Below are 18,822 nucleotides of genomic sequence, written 5' to 3' on the forward strand. Positions count from 1 at the left end.
CATGGTGCTGATGGATTCTGTAGCAGACATGCTGCAACACTCCATGATGACACTTCTGTCTGTGGGATCACTTCATCATAAGCAATACACACACGCCCACATGCACAAACATTCACACAAACACATACACACACACGCATGCACACTGTAAACACACACACACACACACCTCTCTATCAGCCCCATCGTTGACATAATCAATAACTAACAACGTCCCTCCCAGTGTAACGCCCGTCTCTGAATTATACAATTATTCACGCTGGCCTCCTCTCCTTTACGCCTAGTGCATCATGGGTAATTACAGTAGCCTAAACCCTGGGAGTGGAGAACAGGCATTAATTAAGTAGCTACGCCTCTTACTCCATGTCGCCGCAGGCTCCTCTTCATAGGTGTGGAGAAAGGTCAACGTTCCCCGCGTTGCGGATGGAAGTTATCGCGCTGACAATGTGATGGAGGTCCCTGTGAATGAATGCCGTGGCGGAGGAGAGCTTTAAACACCTACTGCAGGCAGCTACTGCAAGCCTCCCAGACTGATAATTATTCCAGCCCGACCAGAGCCAAACAAAACGGTTAAAGCTGGAGCTAGAGGAAAGGTCCTATGGCTCAGCGGAGGTAGGCAGCTAGCTGGGGATAGGATGCCATCCACTTCTGGTAACTGTTTTCTTCTTCTCTTTTAAAGTTTTTTAAATTGATTTTTTATATTATAACTTCCTATTCAACGAGACAGCATCTCAAAGACATAGTGTACACACGTATAGACACAGCAACCCACTCAAACATAAACACACACAATCAAGCACACACACAGGCACACATGCACACACACACACAAACAAAAGCAGTATGTGGACTACTGACTAATGGAGAGGAACATGACAACATCTCAGCTGGAACCAATTAGTTAGAGAGCTTTGATTTGTCAGCAAGAGCTCAGAGCTCTATTCAATCTCTCTGTTTCAGCTCCATTTCTCTCTGCCGCTGGTGAAACCTGAATACTGATCAATGTCAGCATCAACATCCTGCAAGCAACACGTCTCTACCGGCACGTCTGACATATATCTACCAGCAGATATACAGATGTAGGATCTTCATTTTGGCCAGTTAATTGATGTGGATTATAATTCATGGCCATTTTTTGTAGGGGTTGATACATTTTGTGTTAGGGCAAATCAAGTCTGACATTTTAAAATGGAAATTACAAACTTTAGAAGCCTTTCTAAACCTCAAATGAAGATCCATCTGTATGCAGGCATAGGCACAGAAAAAAAAAGAATTCAACACCTAATATGCAACACCTAATGTGCAAAGGAATAATTCTGTGTGGCTAACATGTAAAAAGACTGCATATCTGCATTGTCCAAGGCTCGTTTTGGAATCTGTGATGACTGAAAGAACCTGAAGGAAACTTAGTCGTCCTATCTGCTGGTGGGTACGGGTAGCCTACCTCACGGTCAACTGTTTGTAATGTGTCATATAGGCATAATCAAAAATCACATTGTATGTGGATTCATTCATAGTATGAATCACAAAAAAATTACACAATGGGGACACCTTAGACTGCTATGGGTGAGATGTGAGTCGACAAGGTGTAAAAGTGTGTAAAAGTACCTGTGTGGACCATAGACCATAGACTGTATAGAAATAACTGGGCACAGTCATAACCAGCTAATGAATAGATTCCTATGAGAAACGTACCTGGATAGACACGTCGCTGTAGGAGCCCCCGATGACTCCAGATATGGCCAGAGGGACGTCATCCTGGATGGGGTTGGAGCCGTCTGGGCAGATGAACCCCGGCTCATGCACCTTGGTGAGGGAGGCTCGTACGAACTCCAGGCTTTGCTCCAGAGCGTAGGTGTCCTTAGAGCAGGTGTCTAGGATGTGGGCTCCCAGCCTGAGTCCCGGCAGCAGCCGCTCGTCGGCGTTGATCTCATCCAGCGCTAACAGCATCGCCTCTAGTCTCTGGATCCCTCTCTGCTCGTTGATCTTCCCACAGTCCTCCGCCACCTCGCCCTTCTCATGCACCGGGAACAGACCGCCGATCACCAGGTCCCCATCGATGGTGATCTCCCTCTTGGTGGAAGGAGGGAATCTGTTGTTGGGGCTGGGCAGGGCCTCTGGAACGAGCAAGTCAAAGAGGAGCAGGTGGAGGGACCACCATGGGGCAGCCTTGGCCCAGAGCCCAGGACAGAGGAGGCCGGAGGTGGGCATGGTCAGGTCGGGTAGCTGAGATCAGTGTAGTGGGTGGTGGGTAGAGGAGTGGGACACAGGAGGTTCTTACAGGGGCTGGGGCTGGGTGAGGTGGATCGCTCTAGAGCCCTCTCTCGACACTCGTGGCATCTTGGTTATTCATTGCAAGTGGAGGAGAGAAGATGGAACAATATATCATTATTCATGTTACAGTGCATCAATATTGTGGTATTTCAGTCATAAAAGTAATTGATTCACATTTGTAATTCAAATAGTATTTTTTCCCCCTTTAAAATAAAATAATATAATTTATTCCCAACTATCACAGATGCTATTTGCTCCTACTTCTCATGGGAGGAGGGTGTGAACATCCAGACTTTCCTCTCTACCTCCAGTCCAGTTTAAGGTGTAAAGGGAATAGATGGCTTCATTTCCCCATCAATCTTTCAACAACCTTTAAAGGTCGCTTTACAGCCCTTCTATAAGAGCTCTCTATCTTAAAGACTGGCTACTGGCTGTCGTGGCTCTCGGCGCATTCCTCAAGCAGCACTTCATCCCTGCAACTTGTCTTGGGCCACACAACCAGACTGTCAGCTATCTCAACAGATGAGTGAGTATGTCACCCTTCCTCGGCAAGCGTGTGTGTGTGTGTGTGATTACATACATGTTGGAGACAAGAAGCACTGGATTATTGTACTACTCTGCATGGATTTCACAGCACCCCATTTCTACTGCCCTCTAGCTCTAAGACATTTAAATACCTTCATTCTCCCATTTTTACTAATTCCTCATATATTTTTTATATCTCTCTCTCTCACACACACACACTGTCTGTCTGTCTGTCTGTCTGTCTGTCTGTCTGGACCGCTGGTTAATGAGGACCGCTGGTTAATGAGGTCCCTGTTAGCCTTATAGTCTTGTCTGCGTCTTAAATGGCACCATATTCTCTATATAGTGTGCTACTTTTGAACAGGGCCCATAGGGCACTGGTCAGAAATAGTGGACTATGTAGGAAATAAGGTGCTATTTGGGATGCACATTTGTAATCTGTCCTTTATAATGCTCACTGAGCATGTTAACCTTTCCATGTGTTTGTGCCCTTCATTAAAATATGTTAGAAAGCAAATTCTGGGCAGTCCAATTGATCATCTATGTGTGTAATGTCTTGATAGATATCACACCCTTAAAGTCTTTCCTGACTACCCAGACTCCTTGCTCTGACCAAACTCTATGCCACGTTAGTTTCTTCTAAGCAATGAGTCTAGATCTGAGTACCTCCCCAACGCTTCACAGAATGCGGACACATTGGGACCATCTGATTGGTCCAGAAACCGATGGGTTGGGCCAGAGCTACAACACACGTGGGTAAAGAGGCGGTTTGAAAACGTGTCATTGACTTTGACACTCTGATTGGTTATAGACGATCCAATCGCTGATGACTTTGTGTTGTACAACGCCCCTCGTCACCACAAATGACTTCAATGATGGCAATCTCAGACTGAAGAATGTAGCGAGCATAGAGCAGTGGAATAATTTAGTTTGAGTCGTCAGGCTATGCATTTTCCACAGGTTTATTGATAGTATTTCTTAGCAATAGCAGTTGGAAAGCCTCTGCTCTTAAAAAAAAAGGTCAGAATATTTACAGTGGTCATAGCCTACTTCAAGTGAAGCTAATCGAAGACGAATCAGTAATGAAAAAGCTGGATCAAACATTTACAGTATAGCATCATGGAGTATGAACCATATTACCCAAGAACTATCATCAGCTTGCCGTGCCTTACAAAGAGATATTCTCACACTTGGAAGGGCTCTCTTCTTCGCTAACTGAGGTTGCCATGGAAACATTGTGGGTAAAAAAAGAGGATGGTGGTATTGGTGGTGGGGGGAGGGGTAGTGGGCAGTATGACAAGAATGTTGCTGAAATAAATTCTTACCATATTGAGGTTATATATCTGGTATGTTAGGGGTTGAAAGTATATTTTGATTGGAGGTACAGGGAGAAGGAGAGAGAGATAAGGAGAGGGATAAAGAGGGAGAGAGAGAGTGATACATGGGTTTGTCAAACAAAGCCGTGAAGCATTTGTAATGAATAGGAAAATATATTGAGAGAATATTATCTTGATATTCACAAATAGACATTCAGGATATAAATTAATGACCATTAAATATAGACTCAACTGTGAGCAAAAGAAAGATGATAGCAGGCTCCCTGTATAGGATATAAAGGTGTGCGTCCTAAATGGCATCCTATTCCTTATAGTGCACTACTTTTGACCAGGACCTATAGGGAATAGTGTGCCATTTGGGACGCAAGCACAGTAGTGATCAACATGATATCAACAAGAAACAATCAATTTACACGAAGGAAGCATATAAGGAAGTAGTCTGACACATACACCACTTTCTCTTGTGATTTCTATTTCACAATCAACATTCAATTTCAAACTATGATTGATCATCGGAGAACATTCTGAAGGAAAGCTAAGGTAATCAGTCACATTAGCTGCTGGACACCACCTCTTCACCGATGGGAGATAGTAGCTGTTAGTTGAAGGTGTGGCTGGGCTTTCAATCAACCATCTCACTCATAGGGGAGAGTGGGGTGAAGTTGAGCAAAAGGGGTAAATTCAATTGAGCCACCCTTGTTTCTAGAAAACCATACAAATATGTAATAATTTGACCAAATATTTAGGAAGTAGTCATCATTTCATGGAGTCTGTGAAGGATGAAACCACATGGGAAAAGTGGTAAGCAACTTAAATTAATTTATTATGTTAGAGGTTTCATGATGCTTGTATCTAAACCAAAGTACATACTTTTAAGATTGTTCTATACATCAGTTGGGGTCTCTGTAGGCTTCAATAAGAGGTTCTTAACCTAGCATGAACGTGCATCCTTGTAGTTGGGTGGGCTAATATAGTAAAAATGTTTGCGTTGGGGTAAGTTGAGCCAATGGCTATGGGGTAAGTTGAGCTAATGGTTGAGCCAATGGCAAGTTGAGCATATTAAAGTGTTTTCTTTCACGGCGTAATGCAAAGCATTATCTCTGGGATATGAGGTACAGTAATAACAGGGCCTGGCCTATGTTAAAAAAAAATGTTACGTTTGTTAAACCTGTATTAAAAGATGCTTAAAAACATAAAAAGACAAAACATGATTGGGATTGTGTTGAATTGTGTTCTGGAAATAAAGATAGACATGTTTTTTTTTTAAAGACCGTAGTGCTAATATTTAATAATAATTCTGTACAGAAATGTGTATGCGACTTAACTTACCCTGTCCTGCAGATGAACTTAACCCATATCTGGGTTAAGATACCACTTTTTTTGACAAGCTAACCTTTTGCCATCAGAACAGCCTCTATTCCTCAAGGCATGGACTCAACAAGGTGTCGAAAGTGTTCCACAGGGATGCTGGCCCATGTTGACTCCAATCCTTCCCACAGGTGTTGCAAGTTGGCTGGATGTCCTTTGGGTGGTGGACAATTCTTGATACATACGGGAAACTGTTGAGAGTGAAAAACCCAGCAGCGATGCAGTTCTTGACACTAACCGGTGGACCTGGCACCTACTACCATACCCCGTTCAAAGGCATTTAAATATTTTGTTTTGCCTATTCACCCTCTGAATGGCACACATACTATACACAATCTATGTCTCAATTGTCTCAGGGCTTAAAAATCATTATTTAACCTGTTTCCTCTCCTTCAGCTACACTGTTTGAAGTGGATGTAACAAGTGACATCAATAAGGGATCATAGCTTTCACCTGGATTCACCTGGTCAGTGTATGTCATGTTTTGTATATCAGTGTATATGTAAATATATATGTTAGAAAGAATACTATATTTCCCTTAAAGGAGTGATGCTGAATGTAAAAAAGCGCTCAACTTACCCCACTCTCCCCTACATGCTGTTGCTGAACCTTAACCGGTTATACATCATCTCAACCAGTTTTGCAGTTGAATTGATATCCTGTCGACCAGTTTTGTTCACTGGTATAGGCTATAAGGGTACTGATATTGATCAACTCTGCCTAGCTCTGATCCATTGTAGTAGACATTATAGAGAAGTTCATGTAACACTGTTTGTCATGACAAACTTCTTAATCTTAAACAATTTCTAAATAACGTAGTGCAGTACACTGTGTAATGTTAAACTTCCCTATCAGAGTACTTTGCATTTCTAGTATGGGAATGTGCCCATCTACTCCTCTAGCTAGGCTAAAGTTAGTAATAACTTATGGTCACAGTGTGAATATGTAACATATATCATTTCCTGTCACTCTTCCTGTGTGTGGGCCCCTGGTGCATCTCTTGTGTGTGTGCGTGCGTGATAGTATTCAGCCACACCCCAGCAGCAGACACAGCAACAGGCAATGAAGCAAATTAGCCGGAACAAGTACAATGATTGCTGCTGAATATGCCATCTCTACAGAAACTCGCCACGACGTAAGGGATAATCAACGAGGGGCTATGCGTTCTATGGAAAATAATGAACGACGTTAAAGATGTTCCACAACGCCCTAGCGGAGAATGCATAGAGCCCCGAGTTGATTATCCCTTTATATCATGGCTATAATTTAAATCATTTGCTCTAGAAATGTGTTCATTTGCCGGTAGAAATTTGTTCGAAACCCACTGAAGTAGCTACCAAGTTTACAAGATAGCTACAGTAGTTGCCTTGGTATCCAAACAAACAGACGTTAGCTAACCAAACCATCAGTCCTAGGTTGCTATTATAAAAATTGAATTCAACAATGCCAATACTGTTTTCAATTCAACTTTTGCTTTCAAAAGCAGCTTGAATATAAAACATTAACTACAGCCATTGAATTCTACAATGCTGATATAACATGCATTATAGGGAAATAATGCACGCTCTAGAATGCCCTTCAAGCCAATCAGATATGAATACTCAATAATGCTAAATAAATTCCAAATATATAAATGTCTTTATAAACTGGGCAGTTCGAGCCCTGAATGCTGATTGGCTGACAGCCGTGGTATATCAGACCGTATACCACAGGTATGACAAAACATTTATTTTTACTGCTCTAATTACCTTATTAACCAGTTTAAAAAAATAAAAGAGCAATAAGGCACCTCGTGGTTTGTGGTATATGACTAATGCGTCGTGCCTACGAACAGCCCTTAGCCGTGGTATATTGCCCATATACCACACCCCCTCGTGCCTTATTGCTTTGCCCAGGGGCAGAACGACAGATTTTTACCTTGTCAGCTCGGGGATTCGATTGTGTGTAGAGTGCGTGTCATATCATGTGTATGTGTAAGCTTGTGTCTGGGCCTGTGTGTATGTCTCTTCACAGTCCCCGCTGTTCCATAAGGTGTATTTTTATCTGGTTTTTAAATCTGATTCTACTGTTTGCATCAGTTACCTGATGAGGAATAGAGTCCCATGTAGCCATGGCTCTACGTAGTACTGTGTGCCTCCCATAGTCTATTCTAGACTTTGGGATTGTGAAGAGACCTTTGGTGGCATGTCTTGTGGGATGTGCATGGGTGTCCGAGCTGTGTGCTAGTAGTTTAAACAGACAGCTCTGTGCATTCAGCATGTCAATACTTCTTACAAAAACAAGTAGTGATGAAGTCAATCTCTCCTCTCCTTTGAGCCATGAGAGATTGACATGCATATTATTAATGTTAGCTCTCCATGTACATTTAATCGTGCTGCCCTGTTCTGAGCCAATTATCATTTTCTTAAGTCCCTCTTTGTGGCACCTGACCACTTGTCTGGACAGTAGTCCAGGCGTGACAAAACTAGGGCCTGTAGGACCTGCCTTATTGATAGTGTTGTTAAGAAGGCAGAGTAGTGTTTTATTATGGACAGACTTCTCCCAATCTTAGCTACTGTTCCATCAACATGTTTTGAAGTGACAGTTTATGACAGTGAATGATTTGTCCCAAATACAATGCTTTTAGTTTTAGAAATACTGTATATAGTCATACTTATACATAGACACACTAGCTTCACCCAAAGCCAGTGGCATGTCATTAGTAAAGATTGATAAAAGTAAGGGGCCTAGACAGCTACCCTGGGGAATTCACGATTCTACCTGGATTATGTTGGAGAGGCTTCCATTAAAGAACACCCTCTGTGTTCTGTTAGACAGGTAACTCTTTATCCACAATATAGCAGGGGGTGTAAAGCCATAAAACATATGTTTTTCCAGCAGCAGGCTATAACCAATAATGTCAAAAGCAGCACTGAAGTCTAACAAGACAGCCCCCACAATAATTGTATTATCAATTTCTCTCAGCCATGCATGTTGAATGTCCTTCCCTATAAGTGTGCTGAAAGTCTCTTGTCAATTTGTTTACTGCAAAATAGCATTGTATCTGGTCAAACACAATTTTTTAACACATAGCATGCCTACATTTTCTAATCTTGCTGATGAAAAAAAGAATTAAAGTAGTTGTCAATATCAGTGGGTTTTGTGATGAATGAGCCATGACTGATGGAGTTCGCCTTATTGCCCAAAATTTAATTTGAGGAGATTCAAATCTTTTTACTATCATTCTTTATATAATTTATATTTGTTTCATTGTATATTATCTTCTTCTTTGTGATTGGCAAGGTGAGATCATGAAGCCTACATATATGCCAGCCAGATCCTTCTTCCTGCCTCATATTGTGCATTCCAATAATATCTCCTTTCTCTTGAAGTGTGTACTTCTTCACTTACCTTCATAAATTTGAAGGATATGGCTGGTATATGACAACTCCCTCTAGCCAATGCCTAACACCAATCCAATGCTTAAAACTGTGTGGGGAGTAGTGAACAAGATTATTGGGACTGAGCCACAGTCTTCTAGCATGAGCTATGGGGTCCAGGTGAGCCAAAACAGTTTTATTGATGTTAGAAATCGAATCATCACGCTTGACTGTCTCTTGGACCAGATGGGTTCGGTGGGGGCTCTCAATTCGCCGAGCCCATCTGAGAATGGGAGTTTAATGGACAAATCAGTGCCAAGCAGGAAGACCAAGAAGGGACAGGAACTAGGCCAAGGTAAGGTCTAAGGACTGACTGGCATAGATGCTAAAAGTCCTAAAGTCTCCTACAGATATAGCATGCTGACACATGATACCTTAATTTGGCTCAGTTATCCAACATTTTGATCCAAGAGTGGATTTTTGTCTGAAGAGATTTGGGAACACATAAGCTTGAAGATTGGAGGTAGGTAGAAATATCAAATTATATTAGTGACAAATATTTGTATAATTTTTTTTTAAAAAGTTTTTTTTAACCCCCTTTTTCTCCCCAATTACGTGGTATCCAATTGTTAGTAGCTACTATCTTGTCTCATCGCTACAAGGGAGAGACAAAGGTCGAAAGTCAGGCTTTGGATGTTTCGGACCGCCACAGGAGTCGCTGGTGGGCGATGACACAAGGGTATCCCTACCGGCCAAGCCCTCCCTAACCCGGACGACGCTAGGCCAATTGTGCGTCGCCCCACGGACCTCCCGGCCGTATTAGTGACAATTTTAAGGAAACATTTGCCACTTAGCAGAGGCCGTACTTATCATCTTCCTGAAACAGGAGATAGAAAACAGACAGAGGAGATAGATAACAGACAGAGAAAACCAAGAGTAATTTGACGTGATTTGGAGCTGCTGCTACGACCGTCGACGCTCCCTCAGCCTCCTCTTAGTTCTTAGGTATCTTCTATCAGGCCTTGATCACATTAAATCTGGCTCGTGGCAGAATCGGCCGTCACGATTGCACTCGGCAGCCAAGAGAGCCGCTTCCTCCCTACCCAGCTGTCTCTGCACAATTATTCCATGTGAAACAGGAGTTCAAAAAGAGAAAACAGTGTGCCTTGCTCCGCTTTGAACTCTCAGGTAGCCAGATAGCACACACATACAGTACCCACCCCATACCAGCCTCACATCACGTGCATGGAAAAGCTGTTTGTCTCTCCAACTCAGATCACTCTAGCAACATAGGCTACATTACTCAACCGCCTCCAATACAATGTACCTCTATCTTGGATCCAAATAACAACCAACTATTGAGTGACTAAGTACAGTTGTTGATTTGAGCATGTGGTCTTGAAGATCATACAGATGACAGTTGGTACAGTATAGTTCACTGGCTTCAACTGTACAAAGAGCTTCGGTGCGCATCAACTGTGGGCAGCAGAAGCTTGTGAATACATTGATGTAGAACAGTCTAGAATAGATTCTACTGTGCTGGACATTCAGGTCAAATAGATTGCAGCTTGTCATCTTGGTAAATGGTGCATGATGGCACCTTCATATGGACAGTGATGTATAATTTTTATGTTTTTATTTATTGAACCTTTATTTATCCAGGCAAGTCGTTTAAGAACAAATGATTATGTCCTCTTGGAAGACAATGGTGTGTGGCACCTTTACATGGGTGTTGATGTCCTTTTGGTAAAAAGAGCATGGCATCTTCATATGAACCTTAATGTTATCGTGGAGCATGACACCTTCATTAGTTGGTAGATGTCCCCATGCTCTGTCAAGTGGCACCCTGATCAGGCGCTGAGATGTCAGACAGCAGCCAGTGTTGAACGGACTGACCCCACCTCCCTAATGGACCTGAACACCATCATACAACACATGGTGGAGCCAGAAGGAGCCTAAGCCTGGTTAGCCCTCAGACAGAGAGCCCAGCTGCTCAAGGCACTGCTCAAATACAGCCTTCATAGATTAAATATGCCTAATTTGGATATCATAACATTGGTAATATAATGGGTATTACCATTGGTATGAGTATGATTGGCCGGTGTGAGTATACTAAGTATTATATAGTCATTGGTTTAAGTATGATTGATGCGCTGTCTGTAATGTTAAAAATAATGGCATAGGTTCTTAATTTGTTTTAACATTTCAATGAAGAAACAATTAAACAATTCATGCTAAGATGTATATAAATATTGAATACATAATACATACAGTGCCTTCAGAAATAATTCATACCCCTTGACTTATTCCACATTTTGTTTGGTTACAGACAGAATTCAAAATGGATTAAATGGATGTTATTTCTCACCCATCTACACACAATACCCCATAATAACAAAGTGAAAACATGTTTTTAGAAATGTTTGATAATTTATTGAAAATGAAGTACAGAAATATCAAATTTACCTCAGTATCAACACCCCTCAAACTCAACACTTTGTAGAAGCACCTTTGGCAGTGATTACAGCTGTCAGTTTTTCTGGGTACGTCTCTTCGCACACGTGGATTGTACAATGTTTTTAAAATCTCTTTAAAAATAATTCTCAAGCTCCCTCAAGTTGGTTTTTGATCATTGCTAGACAGCCATTTTCAAGTCTTGACATATATTTTCAAAACTGTAACTAGGCCACTCAGAAATATTCAATGTCGTCTTGGTAAGCTGCTCTAGTGTATATTTGGCCTTGTGTTTTAGGTTTTTGTCCCACTGAAAGGTGAATTTGTCTCCTAGTGTCTGTTGGAAATCAGACTGAACCAGGTTTTCCTCTAGGATTTTGACTGTGCTTAGCTCTATTCCATTTATTTTTATCCTAAAACACTCCCTAGTCCTTGCCGATGATAAACATACCCATAACTTAATGCAGCCACCACCATGCTTGAAAATATGAATAGCGGTACTCAGTGACGTGTTGTGTTGGATTTGCCCCAAACATAATGCTTTGAATTTAGGACATAAAGTACATTTCTTTGCCACACTTTTTGCAGTTTTACTTTAGTGCCTTATTGCAAAAAGGATGTATATTTTGTACAGGCTTCTTCATTTTCACTCTGTAATTACGTTAAGTATTGTGGAGTAACTACAATGTTGTTGATCCATCCTCAGTTTTCTCCTATCACAGCCATTAAACTCTGTAACTGTTTTAAAGTTACCATCAGCTTCATGGTGAAATCCCTGGGCGGTTTCCTTCCTTTCCGGTAACTGTTAGGAAGGACGCCCGTATCTTTGTAGTGACTGGGTGTATTGAAACACCATCCAAAGTGTAATTAATAACTTCACCATGCTCAAAGGGATATTCAATGTCTGCTTTTGTTTTACCCATCTCCCAATAGCTGACCTTCTTTGCGAGGCGTTGAAAAACATCCATGGTCTTTGTGGTTGGATTTGTGTTTGAAATTCACTGCTCAACTGAGGGACCTTATAGATAATTGTATGTGTGGGGTACAGAGACTATTTAGTCATTCAAAATGTATGTTAAACACTATTATTACACATAGAGTGAGTCCATGCAATTTATTATGTGACTTGTTAAGCAAATCTTTACTTCTGAACTTATTTAGGCTTGCCATAACAAAGGGTTTGAATACTTATTGATTCAAACATTTCAGGTTTTCATTTTTTATTCATTTGTAAAAAAAATACAAATAAAAAATTGAATAACATAAGACACAGAATCGACAACAACATGTGGAAAAGGGCAAGGGGTGTGAGTAGTTCTGAAGGTAACAATTACTCACACCCTAAAACATCAATAGACACCTTGTGTTGATGAATGGAAATAACACCTGCAATCATAAGGGGATAACACTTCTTATTCTAGACAGATAAGCTTAAAGGTGGAATCTATTTGTGACGGAAATAATCATGATTTGGATTTACCTATGTGATACAGCACCTTTCCAGCTTTCTTATCTCTCCATGTGACTAGTTATGTTTCAGTGCTCCATTTCATCTCTCAATCAGAACACACACGCGCATGCACACACACACACACGCGCATGCACACAAACACGCATGCACACAAACACAAACACGCATGCACAAAAACACACACACGCATGCACACAAACATGCACACAAACACACACACGCATGCACACAAACACACACACACGCATGCACACAAACACATACACAAAAATAAATGCTGGTCAATTCCATTTTTCCTCAAAATGAGCCAAAATGTTAACTTCAAGTCCTTCCCCCGACACTCATCTCTGCGTTGCTAGGTAATTTTCACCAGCACAGTGTGAGAATGCCCATGACTCAATAGGCTTCAAAATGAACTCAAAAAGTTCAGTGGCTGAATCCAACTCTGATAGGTACTTCAGATTTCAAGTAGCTCTCACACAGGGACATTCAGAAGGCCAACTGGTGTTTTTTTGTGAATGTATCAAAAATCTGCACTCCATAAATAGAAGCCTATTCAAACCAAATTGTGTGATTGAATAGCCATTGTAGGCTACAATATAGTGCATTAGTGATTGCGTGTCAAATTCACACAGGAGGGTTTTGGGCTCAATCCAAAAAGAAGTCCTCCAACTAGGACCTACTTTCAGTGGGGTGATAAGAGGCTTTTGACTCTTTCTACATGAAATGAATGGGGCTATTGGCGCTGTATAGTGAGAAGAGACACAACACACAATGGGTGTCACTTCAAAAAAGGAAGGAAGGTATTTTGAAGGTGTTTCATGAAGAGGAATGGAGCTCAATAAAATGAATCCCATTTACATATGCCTATAGCGGATCTATGTCAGTTTCTGTGGAGAGTAAACGTTGCTCATATGGCAATCATTTCTGTGGCATACATGCACATTTGAATTTAGTGAAGTGATGTTCAAGAGGAAATCATACATTTGGACAAATTACAAGACCTGGGCAAGTGTACTCAAATCATCACGCTCAAAAGCCCTGTGAAATCAGCAGAAATGCATGTGGCTTAAACCTCAAACACGCCGGTTGGTCATTTCCACCGACGAACGGTTCATTTATACATGGAAATAACAACCACGGTAAAGCTTTCTATGCATTCTCTCGAGACCAGAGGAAATAATTCCCTTCTATTTAGATGATGACAGAAATAACAGAGAGGACAGAGTTAGTGGCCTACAGCTAGAAGAGAAACCAGACAAAATCCAATTAGCCTCAGCAACATATTAAAGTCAAATCCTACCTGTTTACCACATAATGTTATCTAACAATGTATTAATATAGCACCTGCTGCTACCCTATGGTGACCTATAGGCCTACCTTATCTGCTGCTATGGTGAGCATTACATTTTAGACCAGATATCTGACGTCTCATGCAGTGTGGCTATTATTGTTTCACTGGCAGTTTTTTGTGTGTGATTGGTATATTTCTCTGTTTGTAGGCTACCGCCTGCATCTCCAGCTTGGCACTCAATACAATTCAAATAAAATTCCTTGCTCTAAAGACTAAGTTATCATCATAACTCTTAAATCTTTGCGTCGTAAACCTGTGTTTAATTTCTATATAGCCTACCTGTGTGCAATAACTTGGCTATAATTAAGTAATAAACAATGGACCGTCTAAGAATATTTCATTCAAAAATTATACTGATTTAAGTAATTATTCTGACCTGTCACACTTTGTATTAGATAATGTGACTCCAGTGGAAGTGGCAACTACATGTGCCTGTGTTTATTAACAATTGATTCCAAATTATATTTAAACAGCTTGTAAATTCATAATCTGTCTTAGAATCGAAAATAGTCTATGTGTAGGCTATTTCCATAAATTGCATAATGTTGCCATATAGCATAGGGCTAGAATGTGTAAACCTACATTGATATGGTGGTAAAATAAACAGCTATTTGTGCCAAGACAGTCAGCTACAGACCGTAGCTATCCTGTTCTTTATTCCCTGTATTCTTAACAATCCACATGTTGTAATAGCGCTGTTATCATGAGACTATCATGTATTGTAGGCTATAGAGATGTAGAAAGAGCATTAAATAATGTGCGTGTAAGCAATGCGTCAGCTCATGCTATATAGATGCAAAAGTATTTGTGATCAAACTGGCGCGCTGTGAGTAGCCTAGCCTAAAACAGGATAGTTAATTTCTTACCTGGTAGCATTTATTAAAATCTTGTCGTAGCCTTATCAAGACTTCGAGGTTCAGTCATCCGATCCCACCAAAATGATGACCCTTCAAGTCCCTTCTTTCCAAAGTTGTGTGGACCTATGACTTTTTAAATAGTATAAGAACTTTTAAGACAAATTGAGTCCGGAAGTCGGGAAACCTCGCGCGTCGGTCTCCCAGGTGGAGCAGGTGGGAACTGTCCTTGGTTCTGAAATCGAGTTCAGATTGACACGGGTAGCAAATTCCTCTACGTTGTTGACCACATAGTTGTGATCAAAGTTACACGTGTCGAGTGTATATAGTAGACTATTATGACTGTATGACTTTAAACGGACAGACCGACCAGAGTAAATAGTCAAGTAGGCCTATACAGTTACATCATTCAAAATGTTCCTAAATGTCTCGGCAAGCGCTATTCAAAACCACGAAGCTGTTGTAAAATATTCCAAAGCTTAGAATTCTCATTAGCAAATGTACACATCACGCGCCATTTAATAATACGATGATAACATTCTTGCCTATTGTGTCACTTCGAATGAAATACCTTCATAGCAGAAAGCGGGAGAGAGAGATCCTTCTATGCGCTGGAGTTCATCAGGATCAACTTAGAAACAGGCACACACCCTGACTATTGAGGAGGACAGTGGACACGCGATGTTGATAATCTTCAGCTCAGACCAACCTCTCTGCTTTGTAGTCTCGGGCGCAAATTGCTTCGTGTATAGCAGTTGTGCTTGGAATGCAGGTTGCAGTCTGTTATTACTATTCATAAAATACTAGTTGTACATTTATTTACAGTACCAGTCAAAAGTTTGGTACTGTTTTCTACTATTTTATTAATTTCTACATTATAAAATAATAGTGGAGACATTAAAAATATGAAATAATGCATACGGTATCATGTACTAACCAAAAAAAGTGTTAAGCAAATCTAAATATATTTTATATTCTTCAAAGTAGCCACCCTTGGCCTTGATGACAGCTTTGCACACTCTTGACATTCTCTCAACCAGCTTCATGAGGAATGCTTTTCCAATAGCCTTGAAGGAGTTCCCACATATGCTGAGCACTTGTTGACTTCTTTTCCTTCACTCTGCGGTCCAACTCATCCCAAACCATCTCAATTTGGTTGAAGTCGGGTGATTGTGGAGGCCAGGTCATCTGACGCAGCACCATCACTCTCCTTCTTGGTCAAGTAGCCCTTACACAAACCTGGAGGTGTGTTTTGGGTCATTGTCCTGTTGAAAAACAAATGATAGTCCCACTAAGCACAAACCAGATGGGATGGCGTAATGCCGCAGAATGCTGTGGTAGCCATGCTGGTTAAGTGTGCCTTGAATTGTAAAAATCTCAAAGGTCAGATTTCCACCAGTCTAATGCCCATTGCTCGTGTTTCTTGGCCCAAGCAAGTCTCTTCTTATTATTGGTGTCCTTTAGTAGTGCTTTCTCTGCAACAATTCGACCACGAAGGACTGATTCATGCAGTCTATGTTGAGATATGTCTATTACTTGAACTCTGTGAAGCATTTATTTGGGCTAGGATCAGAGGTGCAGATAACTCTACTGAATTTATTCTCTGCAGCAGAGGTAACTCTGGGTCTTCCTTTCCTGTGGCGGTCCTCACGAGAGCCAGTTTCATCATAGAGCTTGATTGTTTTTGCGACTGCACTTGAAGACATTTTCAAAGTTCTTTGAAATCTTCCGGATTAACTGACCTTCACATCTTAAAGTAATGTTGGACTGTCGTTTCTCTTTGCTTATTTTATCTGTTCCATAATATGGACTTGGTCTTTTACCAAATAGGGCTATATTCTGTATACCACCCCTACCTTGTCACAACACAACTGATTGGTTCAAACGCATTAAGAAGGAAAGGAAATTTCACAAATTAACTTTTAACAAGGCACACCTGTTTATTGAAATGCATTCCAGATGACTACCTCAAGAAGCCGGTTGAGAGAATGCCAAGAGTGTGCAAAGCTGTCATAAAGGCAAAGGGTGGCTACTTTGAAGAATCCCAAATATAACACTTTTTTGGTTACAACATTTATTCCATATGTGTTATTTCATAGTTTTGATTTATTCACTATTGCTCTACAATGTAGAAAATAGTAAAAATGAAGAAAAAACGTGGAATGAGTAGATGTGTCCAAACTTTTGACTGGTACTGTACATAAATCGTTGCTGCTGTAAATATTAATTTCGGTCCTTCATGGAATGCCTTTCCAAAAAAAATAATACAATCCCCCTCTCATTAAATCTGATATCCACCAAATGCCTTTGATGGTCTTTATCGATGTGCTACTAGGCTACTCTTATAACATTAGGCTGTTAATAACCGCAATACATTCATGGCAAGAACTTTATTCCAATTGCTCAATCTCATGTCTCTTCTTAAGCGTCAAAGACTTCCCAAACTTCAGTATTTAAATTCACATTTTTTCCAAGAATCTTTGCCTGGCTTGGATACTATGGAGATTGGACTGGTGTCCTTCCATTTCCATTCGATTACAGGACTGTAGCCTATAAGACTGCTGCCTTCTGTTAGTTAGTGTGAAGAGGTTCCATTGGCTGTGTTTAATGAGTGCCTGTCCAGTGCACTGTCATGGATAGGCTACGAACTACCATCAGGGCAACAACCCCCCAAATGAGTGTGAGTTGAAGTGCTTAAACTCCCTTTATAGATAAGTTATATTTGATTAACACCAATAATGTATAAATCACACACCATTCTGTGGTTTTGAGTTGTAGTGTTCTCATCCATTGTTCACACAGACGCACGCACACACATACAGATGTTATTAATATACAACAAGTGTATTAGTTTGTCTGTGAGTGAGTGTACTTGTCACTGGACATTGTTGTCAGAAAGCTGAGAGGGGAGTGGCTTATTGCTCATCTTAGTAAGCTGTGGTTAGAAAACTGGAAACGCCAGACGTCCCTCGTCAACAATAAACTAATCTATTTGACTATACTACTGAGGGGAGTTTAAAAAAAAAATGTATATATATTTTTATTCTGTATTATTGACTGTATGTTTATTTATTCCATGTGTAACTATGTGTTGTATGTGTCAAACTGCTTTGCTTTATATTGGCCAGGTCGCAGTTGTAAATGAGAACTTGTTCTCAACTAGCTTACCTGGTTAAATAAAGGTGAAATAAATACAATTAAAATAAATACAAAAATAGGTTAGTTATTTTTAGCTCTCTACTTCCGTAATGACACAAATTCATGGGGATAGGGGAGCAATGGAGATAGAGAGGTAGACAGAGATAGACAGAGAGGTAGAGAGGTAGGGAGACAGAGGTAGAGAGGGAGACTAAGAGATAGAGAGGTAGACAGAGATAGACAGAGAGGTAGAGAGGTAGGGAGACAGAGGTAGAGAGGGAGACTAAGATAGAGAGGTAGACAGAGATAGACAGAGAGGTAGAGAGGTAGGGAGACAGAGGTAGAGAGGGAGACTAAGAGATAGAGAGGGAGACAGAGATAGACAGAGAGATAGAGATACAGAGGTAGAGAGGGAGACAGAGAGAGAGACGGAGAGGTAGAGAGGGAGAGTGAGAGAGGTAGAGCTTGTAGGTGGCAGGTGGACAGAGGACAGCTGTTTGGATAGGCTGGGACTGGATGAGGTGTGGCGGATTCCCACCAGAATGTCCTGAACACAGTCAGGAGAAGTAAGAGCAAGAGAAAGGGAGAGATATAGAGAGTTTATCACTGCCTATTATAATTCTTTATAGACTACAGACTTTGACCTTAAAAACTTGATGATATTGTCTCAGCCAGTCCAGAGCCGGTG

General features: G+C 40.9%; 1 protein-coding gene across 2 annotated transcripts in view; it reads right to left on the reverse strand.

The window, feature by feature from the left end:
• Window positions 1–6,405, reverse strand: part of LOC115142478 (metabotropic glutamate receptor 2-like) — a 60,866-nt gene extending 54,461 nt beyond the window's left edge. For both annotated transcript variants that reach the window (XM_065002642.1, XM_029681990.1), the window contains exons 1-2: window positions 6,084–6,405; window positions 1,696–2,340 (exon numbers count right to left, since the gene is read on the reverse strand). In XM_065002642.1, coding sequence (XP_064858714.1) covers window positions 1,696–2,211 — 516 coding nt within the window. In that variant the 5' untranslated portion in view covers window positions 2,212–2,340; window positions 6,084–6,405. The remainder of the gene's footprint in view (window positions 1–1,695; window positions 2,341–6,083) is intronic.
• Window positions 6,406–18,822: the final 12,417 nt, after the last annotated feature.

Source organism: Oncorhynchus nerka, linkage group LG2 (assembly GCF_034236695.1).
Source record: "Oncorhynchus nerka isolate Pitt River linkage group LG2, Oner_Uvic_2.0, whole genome shotgun sequence".
NCBI lineage: Eukaryota > Metazoa > Chordata > Actinopteri > Salmoniformes > Salmonidae > Oncorhynchus > Oncorhynchus nerka.